Source organism: Liolophura sinensis, chromosome 7 (genome assembly GCF_032854445.1).
Source record: "Liolophura sinensis isolate JHLJ2023 chromosome 7, CUHK_Ljap_v2, whole genome shotgun sequence".
Taxonomy (NCBI): Eukaryota; Metazoa; Mollusca; class Polyplacophora; order Chitonida; family Chitonidae; genus Liolophura; species Liolophura sinensis.
In genome coordinates this window covers 53,083,408-53,093,958 of record NC_088301.1, presented here as the reverse complement: position 1 = coordinate 53,093,958, position 10,551 = coordinate 53,083,408, and the positions used below count along the sequence as shown (strand labels likewise).

General features: G+C 38.2%; 1 protein-coding gene across 1 annotated transcript; it reads left to right on the top strand.

Moving 5' to 3' along the window:
• Positions 1-5,660: 5,660 nt before the first annotated feature.
• Positions 5,661-8,674, top strand: LOC135471025 (transmembrane protein 26-like). Its single transcript, XM_064750073.1, has 3 exons — positions 5,661-5,797; positions 6,985-7,114; positions 7,979-8,674. Exons 1-3 carry the CDS (start codon positions 5,661-5,663, stop codon positions 8,672-8,674), a joined length of 963 nt encoding a protein of 320 aa, XP_064606143.1.
• The last annotated feature ends 1,877 nt before the right edge of the window (positions 8,675-10,551 follow it).

The window sequence follows — 10,551 nt, the reverse complement described above, 5'->3', positions numbered from 1 at the left end:
TTTCGCGTATGAACAAAAGCTTCCGTGTGCGCTTGCGCGAGAAGGACCATGGGTAATGAAATAGCAGACGACATACTGGTATTTTCGTTATGCACATCAGTTTAGCGCTTTCACTTTCCTTTTAATTTATTTTATTAGAGTATGACAGGCGCATATCTTAAAGGTTCGGAGTATATGAACAAACTTAAATGAAAAAAAGTACATAATTTAGTGAAGGAGAACTCTTCATAAATTAACTTAAATTTTGAATTGAAGTTAGGTAGGCTTTACATATAGGGGCCTATATATATAGGCTAGGCTCCTTGGCCTACCGGTACTTTTTTTCTGTAGAGCTTCAGGTCTATGTTGTATTCATTTCGGTGCCTTTGTAGAAGGATCTATACAGCAGACTCCTTTTAGTCAAATTGACTTAATCCTTCGATTTAAAATTTTCCCATAAGCGCATATATATAGGCCTGTCATCAATTTGACTGTGTGCTTTAATTTGAGGTATTGTAGTCCTCTCTGACTGTTCTCCTTGGGCTTTTGGGTTATGCTGGGTCTCATAATACGTTATGCTTTTAGTTCTATAATCCGCTGTCTGGTTTATAAGGGTAGTCAAACATACAGTCTTGGGTCTAATATATACACTGAGATCAAGCTTCCGCATCACCGTTTTTACCAGCACCAGTTTAATTAATAGAAAAGCTCTAGTAACGGATAAAAGTGAAAGGTGCATTTCAAGATTTCAAACATATACATGTTCCAATCCATTTTCGGCGTAAAACTCCAATCAAATAAATGAAATCCATTTTACCACTTACAGGCCTATTTACAACGGCGCGAGGATATACATTGGAGACAATAGCTCTAACTTTCTTTTAAAGGACTTATACCAACTACCCCGTGGTATATCGTCTTAAACCTACATCAACTAGTCAAACCTTTACCGTTAAAAACATTTCCATCATTCAGTGTATCTCCACAACACACGCACGTAGACCAATCAAACTAGAAAGTCTTTTAGACGTCAACTGCCTTCTCTCCTGATCATACTGGCCAAAATACACCCCATATCTATATATAGCATTCACTACACAAGGGATTCTGAATTTAGGAAGCTCGAAAATGTCCATATGCCAACTTAACACAGAGCATATACACATATAATTTCTTTTTTACCAGTCTTTTGTTCATTCTGACAGAAAAAAGAACATCAGTATAAAAGGCTACACCAAGTAAAAGCAGAGCAGCGACGACACTGAGATCATTGTCAAATAGTCATATAGTTAAGACTCTAGCTGTTCACACTAGTGGTTAAAGGAGCATTATAAACAACCAATGCCCCATGCACTTCTCTAAGACAGGTAAACAAAAAAATGTAGATGTTAATCGCACTTTATTAGTCAGAGGTCTAGAATTGCTCAATACGCCGTGTTCTTACCACATTTAATAAGAATCACATACAAATAAAATGAACTAGGTCCCGTGCATGGATGCTTATAGTTCACCAGCTAAATCCTGGTTTATGCAAAGATGCAATATGAAAGACTACACAATAAGTATAAAATCAGAACAGCGACAGTGTTGTAGTTGGTAAATGATCACAGGTAAGCAATAAAATGCGGACTCAATTTACGGTAGTTAAAGTTTAATTCAGACTCTTCATGCAAATAATTAAATAGCAGAAACATACCACCCTCTATACCATCATGACTTAAACTGTCACAGCCGTTATCAAAGTTATGTATTTTCGTGTTAAATTTGTTTGAGGTATATAAACATGCATAGCATGGCCAACCTGTGTTGTGGAGCTTTTTAGAACTATTAGAAATTGGGCCATATATAGAGTTTATACGTTGTTAATATCACTTTTGATGGAACCATCTTTTTGGGGGTTGATATGAGTGGTATACACTTGTCTGTAAATGTGATTATTATTGCTGCAGATATTACGGACTTCTATACAGGAAAGTAAAATGGTTACACACAAAAAATATCTGTACATTGATTATCATGCATACAGCTGCGATTTCATAATAATAGATCAACTAAAATAATAAAGTCCTATATACATACATTAAAACATACACACAAGAGCGAATTTAATGAGATGGAAAATTATCCTTTTTTGACTTTTTTGCTTGGAAAAACAGTAATCCTATATCCCTATTAAGCATTTCAGTTTATTTAATATCGTATATAGCAAAATAACACCGTTATACCCCTTGTGTTACGCATGGCGTGTTACCTTTTTTCAGCAATAATGTAGGCTGAGTTAGGCTGATTATATCGAATTTCAGACTTTTGTGCCCGTTTTCACACTATAGCACAATTAGATGCAGCACTAAAATTGACACTCGTTTAGGTTTTCATGCCGAGAACATTCGCTTGTCATGTAAACCGCAATAGACTTATGCCGATATAAACTGTGCTTGTGTAGCGCAGATTGCACACCAATAATGCCAGTGTTCTGAAAAGTGTGCAGTTGCTTTGCATTGCCCAACTGACAAATTATAACGATTACGCGCTGAAAATAATAGGAAATGAGACAGACGTTCATAAAACGCTGTCTGCATTCGTCGATCCCAAGATTAAATTGATTTTGAAGGAGATTGGTTGCCAGCCCCTTGATGACAAATGGTGTTAATCAGTAAAATAAATAACCCCTTTGTTAGTTTGTGTAGTTCCAGCTATAACACGTCGACATATTAATCAATCACACCGTCATTGTGTTCACACGAACAGCAATGGAATGGTATTAATTGCAGTGAGGCAGGTAACGTGCGGAACAAAAAGGCAACCCTTACCTTTCTGTGGTAAAAGTAAGCCGAAATTTCCCAAGAGGAATAGCCCAGCAGATTAAATGATTCGTTTGATGCCATAATTGCCCGTGTGTTTAAAGAACTAAGTACACTACATTGTGTTCCTAAATAATCTCGAAGGGCAGTGCTTGTCTACGTTAACTCATGGCTTGCCAGTGGCATCAGCTGAAATTCAAAATTGTCTGAGAATTAATGTCCCTTTTCTTTAACCCATACTAGATCCAGTTTTTATGTGTTTTCACACTTGCTAAATACCTATACAGATTCTAATGCCACGTCTTCATAATCATATGAATGTTACTTACATATTTACCCATGTAGTTGACAGAAAATATAGAATTTGAACAGAACAAATGGATAGAAGTGTAACTCAGCTGAATAACACTACCTATATAAGATCAAACTAATCAAACTGGAATATCATAGAGAATGCTTAACAAAGTATATAAAATTATGAATTGCTTATATAGAAATTGAATTTACATAAAATAAACTAAACTCACTGAGAAAAACACATATCAAACGACGTGCAGGTGCATGTGTGTCAGTTATCCCTCTTTACTTATGTTATATTATTTTGTATTTTACAGTATTTTTGTGTGTTTTTTAGGTAAAAAAAATGAGAGGCCTAAATTTAAGGAAATTGGTGCTGTAGGGGTTAATGTTAAATTAGGGGTATACCTGTTTGTTCTGGGAATAAGTTTCCCACCGATTACTAACAAATGTGGATAAAGTAAACTATCTTATACAAATAATCGCCAAGCCATTATCGATTGGCGAACTGATGATAACTTTATCCCCTTCAACCGAGGCCTTTAGTCGCTTTTCGTAACATGACAGCATGTGTACAGATATTCCTGTTATTGGCTGATTTTCACCAAGTTAGAGATGTATATTTGCTGGCAGACCATGAAACACAATGGAATTAACTTGCATGTTATACGCCTTTCAGTCGGTACAACTGCATGTGTTCAAAGCATTTCTGTAATATATTCTCTACAATGATTTAAGGGAATTATTTGGATTGTTCCCCTGTCTGGGTTTATACACATCCAGAGAAAGACGAAGCAGATATAGACGTTTATGATATTTGCATATCCCCATGTATCGTTGTCTTCATGAGTGTGTCATGGGTCAACAACCGGTGTGGCAGTGATTCGTGCATATGGGATCGATGATTTGGTCACGTGAATATGAAGGATATGTTCAAGTTCGCCGTATATATCCGCATTACATTAACCCCAAGAGACTAAGATATTCAGCTAAAGCGATTTTGTGTATACATGTATGGTAAAGGTGTATTGCTTCCAGCTATTAGGGAAATAGGATGCTTTTAATGCTTATATTTATGAAATGCATAACCCTACTACATGCATGTCATGGATTTGCTTACCAATGGACTTCACACCTTCATGTGTCAGTTTTTCACCAGTGAGAAAACGATTGCTTTATTTATATGGTAACCAGTAACGTCAGGAAATTAAATGCATATGGATTTATTATTCGTATTTATTTGGAATAAAATGTGTTAGAGCGTATTATATGGAGAACTCGTGGCCGTGATATTTGAAGACTGACGAATATATTGTTTCTTCCACACCTTCTGGCGGCACCCATGTCTCGCCTAACGCTTATCATAATCCAAAACCAAAGACAGGATTCTTGTTGTACTGTCAGTTGCTTTGTATTTCAGATGATTCATTGCAGTGCCTGGGTCACGAAGCAGTCTAATACGCGAGGTGCCATTCCCAAAAGCAAAGTGTTTAATTGAAGTAAACTTTGGTAAGTGATTGGCGTGGACAGCGCTCCCATCGCACCATCGAGTGCTCACACAGGGGCGAGGTATAGAAGTACATTGACGTCGGACAAAGGCGTGTGGGAAATGGTATTTATATACATATGCAGCCACACAGCGCTATATGTTCTCCATGGACTCTACTGACTGAAAGGTTCCACACATCCAGGATACTTGATGTCAGTATAGAACATCTTTCCCAGAACGTGTGCTATAGATTCAGATTTGTGTCTTTTCACCAAACTGCCTGAGGAATTGTCGCGCATCTTTTTCTTTATGCTGTTACGTACGGGGGACTTTTGTGTTTTTCTACAACGGATTTTTGCGGTACACCGGTGGAGAGAATAGTGTTGAATGTGAAACGAAGCCATCAAGTTTCGTACACGGACTTGAAGAAAGAAAGCCAAGTCTTGATCCATCATCGCACTCTAACACGCCAGGGCCCTATCAATCTCAAATCTTCCAGATCGACACTCGAATTTACATAAAGACAAGTAAATTAAGGAAAACTTTCTTGTTAATGATCCCGGTGATTGCAGTGTTTACGGCCATGGTGACAAGAAAACACACGACCTATATCAACATCTGATTAATTGCGTAGATACGGGCCGAGAAGATCTCGAAGAGAGTTCAACGGAGAGTTAACAGCTATAACTACGATCAAGTAAAACCGAAAAGGTGAGCGAATGCAAGACGGTTCACAAACAGCAAGGTATCTCTGGTTGCATCTAGCGCTCCACGGTGTCAGTCGACGGGGTAAATGCAGCATAATTACCAGACGGAATTACCAGCTGGTATCAGCTATTGATTGGATTGGCAGATACATATGCAGAACCATCAGTAAAGTCATAAAACCCTGACTTCGTTAGGTCAAACGTTTTCGAACTTTCGAGCGGCAAGAAGGACTTGGCAAGTGGTAGCTGGAGAAAGTCGCGGACATATCTGTTGTGAATACCGAGTCTTTTGAATAGTGGGTAACATAGCTTCTGTTTGTTAGTCGGGAAGCAATGGCCTCAAAATGCAACATTTTCAAAGCGATTTTAACTCGAATTCTTTTCATCATGCACGCCATGCTAGTGATATGGCGTGCCACTGTCGTGAAAGGCAGGTTGTACTGGGTGTTGACCTCCACACTCGCTGGACTTATCATTGAGATGATCATTGTCATTATGGTCAACAAAGGTGAAGAATGGAAATGGTAAGTAACCATGTATCACACTTAATCGTGTGTTTCTCAGCCTTGTTTTAACAGAGTTTTTGTATCTATCACTCATCTGATGCGACGGATATAGTTCAGTACGGCGTCTCTAATAGTGATTCTACTCAATTTCAGTTTGTCACTGTCGGTTATAAAACTATATATGCAGAAATGCCGATACTATCACACAAATCTTTTTCCATCTTAAATTTCAACAATAAACCTCATCCTGAAAAACACTGCAGATTTTTGTGTATTAGGTGTTTCCTGTTTTAGGTCATGGATTGCTAAACCAAGCAAAGGAATCATCTCATAGAGAACATACATCAAACAAGGTCATTTGCTTCCTGTTACTCTAAATATCAGTTAAGGTGAAGTGAACTTCCAATGGCATCAGAATTCTGCTAAAAATAGTCTGTCTTATAACTGATGTTATATTTATAATTGCACCAAGGCCACGGTACCGTGACTTGTATATTCAGTATACACTATAATCAAAGCTGGTTTATGAACAACGGAATTTATTTTAATCTTCTTATTTAACCATTAAACACCAAAGGGAAGATTTCCCGTCAACTACTACCGGAGTGTTCACAAGAAATAGCTATGTTTACAAAGACCGTATTACGCAGGTATTACAATATGACAGAGACAAGTTTTTTCTTCATTTTGGACAGAAAAACTTTATGGACAATGTGGCTTTCGGGCATAGACAGCTTTTATCTGCAAGACACACACATGCCGAAAAGACCTACATCTAAAAGATGATATCTAACTCTTGATTTATTAAGACAGTTGCGTTCTTTATTCTTTGCACTCAAAACTATATTAACCGTATACCTTTGATTGAACCATGCATGGTACACACATGCCGAAAAGACCTACATCTAAAAGATGATATCTAACTCTTGATTTATTAAGACAGTTACGTTCTTTATTCTTTGCACACAAAACTATATTAACCGTATACCTTTGATTGAACCATACATGGTATATACTTGTCTGAAATCTCAACCCATGGGCGTTTTCGTAAACGTTGTGCTGATTTTTCACTGTTACTTGACACTTTTGACGGTTTTTGTGTATTTATTAATGAAATCTCTTAAGGACTGCTGACTTTTCAGTATGCATTAGAGTGTATAACCTTGATTTTAATTTCAATTGGAATATTTCTTTTGATTGTTTAGGTTCTGTCCCAGCGTTTTCTTCTACCTGGCCAGCGTTGTACCATCTTTGTGGCTTCTGGAACTCAATCGCATCGACCAACTCCGAGCAGGTCTAAAGAATGTGACGACGACATCCGTCAAACTCGGACAGGTGCGTGAGTGGACCATTACTCTGACTGTCTGTATGTCTGCCTGTATGATTTTGCTGTGGATATCACGATCACATTGGCATGTTGCTCAACTGATTGCCAGGATTATGTTGACGCCGAATCATTGAGGGAAAGTTCTCTCTATTGGATATGAAAAAAAAATCATAGGTTATCATTAGCGTGGCATCCGTCAACAACCACTTTCGCCCTTGTTGACCTCTTGGTAACCACACTGACGCAAACTATTCTTATCATCTCTTAGAACGTACATGTACATCCTCTGTAGGTCGTTTTCGTTCCTTTCTAGTATATGTCGTTTTATTCCAAGGCAACTTTTCTTTTGTCAACCACTTTGTGTGGGCATCAAAACTTTGTCATTAAATCGATGTCATAAGGGGCTTGTTTTACTGAGAAGCCGCCAATTGGCCTTATACCCATAGTAATATGTAGGGAAGGGATAGACCTACGTCACAATGGTAAATGCGCTTGACGTAAGGGTGCGAGAGATTTGTAAGCCGGAACACTGAATGCCAGAGCCATTTAATACATTCGGGATATGTTAAACACTTGATACTAAGGATATGTTAAACACTTAATACTAAAGGACCTACCTAGTCCTATAGTATTATAGATATCTACACCAAAATTTTATTACGCCATATTGAGTAGCTGACAATCACTTGACAGACGATCGGCTTAATAGAAACAAATGACCACCTTGTCCTTACTCTTCTAATATTAAGACTTTTGATCCAAAGCAACATTATGCAAATATATACATACAATTATATTTTAGATGCATTTGTATATTCCAACCCGAACCGAGTCTCAGATTGGCAGCTTGTATATGATATTGCCTGTTTCAGATGGAACTTAGTTTGGAACTTTCCGAACAAGAGTGGGTTCTGCTGATAGAACAAGCGATGATGGTACTGCTTATCGTTGGTCGCTGGCTACTGCCAAAAGGGGAGCTTACCAGAGCACAGTTATCACAGCTTCTCCTTGTGTATCTCGCCTTGGCTGCGGATATGATCGACTTTTTCACCATCTTTGGAGAGAAAGGGGCAATAGGAGACCAAATCTTCGTCTACGCCATTCTATCGGGATGGAGTTGGAGCCTAATGCAGTTCACGATTGTCCTCACGGCCACCAAGTCTCGGCGCATGCGCATCGTGACACCTGAGGAACAGCCAACCGCTGATGCTGAGGAGAAGGAAGCTCCCGCCTGTGGCTGCTGCGAGACCGAATTGTGGTCCATTCTCATGACGACCTTCATGCAAGACGGACCGTATTTCGTGCTTCGAATGGTGGCGCTGGCGTACTACAGGGTGTTCTCCTACAGTATCCTGTTTTTCACGTGCAAGAACGGCATGATCCTGATGCTGCAGTTCTACCGCCTGGTTGTCACATCAGTAGAGATGAGGCAGAAGAAGAAAGAAGAAGAGGAACGGCGAAAGTTAAAAGGCCTCGGAAGTTGTGAAACACTGAGGAAGTTAAGTCTTGTTGGAGATAAATACATTCGTGATAGATCCAACGATTCTGGTAACAGCTCAGTTGGGTAATGAATTCTCTACTTTGGCCAAGGTACCCGAAAAGCTGATGAGGTAACAAAGATCAAATGGCAATAATTCTCGATGACAACAATTAGAAATATGTCGAATTTGTCTATACATTAAGTATTTGTATCAGATGTTTTCACGTATTACAAGTTTAGCCATTTTTGTGTAAATCATATGGCAGAAATCGTTGACTTTCATTTGGCGGCGACGTTTTATGGTACAAGGTCCTGTTGAGCTAAGACACCGAAAACTTAGGACATGTCAAAGAAAGAACAACAGCTTAGTTACTCACAGGAAGTATATATACATCAATTGTACACTAACGTTTTTTCTATTAAACGCACGAGTACCAATAAAGGCAATGTTGAGACTCTAGGCTATTGGTGTATAGACACTGATTCAACAGTTACAACCTCTATTTGACTCGTAGTTATAGGTGTATCCCGTGCAAGTCAACATTTAGAATAATATATCGTAGTTGCCTCGAGGAGATGTCACATTTATTAGACTTTGACGGATACTTATTCCAACACACCTATAATCAGCATTGTGATGTATATTCTAACCACACGGTTGTGATTTCAAGTAAAACATGATTGCCGTATTTATGCCTCACCCTGCAGAGGGCGGCATTCTGTAAAATGGAGGAGGGAAATCAGTCAAGTCATGCTGTTAGCCTAATAGTATTTTTATTTCAACAATTTGATGTTAAATATTATACTTCCTTCCCTCACTTACACGAGTGGCTTCATATTTACAGCGCTTAATGTCAAGTCAAGTAGATTGTAGAAGAAAGAGTAATCTACATATAGTTAATATTCACAAACTTGTTTGAATGCTCTGCTGGATGCTCATACTATATTTTTTCTTATTTATTTGGTTGGTGTTTTACGGTGTCATGCTATAATACGCTTTAACTTTATGCTATTTTTTATTTTAATTCAAAGTATGCGACAAGTTTAATTGTAGTCCTTCACAAGGTCACATGTTTTGCTCTGTATAATTTGATGAGGGATGAAGTGCCAGCTTTATCATCCACCTAATATACCTAGCTTATATAGGCCCGATACTACAGAAATGCCGTTTCGCAGGATTCTTTCATTTACAATGATGAGCGCCTAATGTATATTTCATTTAATGCAGGCAGATATATCAAACAAGAAATAGTAGGGAGAAAGTTATATGTACATGAAAAAGGTCACTGTACCTACAATGGTTTAGGAGCCTCTCATGAATGCGATTGCTGTGAGTTCAAGTCCAGCTTATGCTGGATTCCTCTGCCCGGTTTCCTCCCACATAATGCCAGCCGTTGTCATATAAGTTATTGTTACTGCGCAACAAGTTACCAGTATGTCACTCGAGTTGCTGACGTGAAGTTTACCATTTCACAAACTCGGTTGATCCAGGGCGTAACTTTATTCCAGCTTGTTATTTTGAGCTAGATTGTTTCAGGCACACTTATAGCTGATTTGGTGAATGTAAGCAGTTATGATGTCGTGTTAATACATTGGGACAACACTGTGTCAATGCAATATTTGTTGCTAATGATGACTGAAGGATGGTTCGTTTTAAGTCATGGGAAGAGAAAGTTAACATGGATAAATTTTATAACTTTGTAGATAAGTGGATAGATGTTTGTTTTAAAGTACTGAGTACTTCATATCACTTTCGATTTTCAGGGGCCCTTGGTATACTTTAACGAATTTTGCTATATAAAAGAGGTGGTTTAAATAAGTGACAGTGTAATGAGGTGCTTATTTTGCTACAAGAATGATAATTTAAAATAAAAGTAAGGCTTTGCTGTAGATAATGACAGGGACGATGTTGGAGTAGACCTATATCTTCATTATAATATGGACGATGTTGGTGTAGGCCTATAT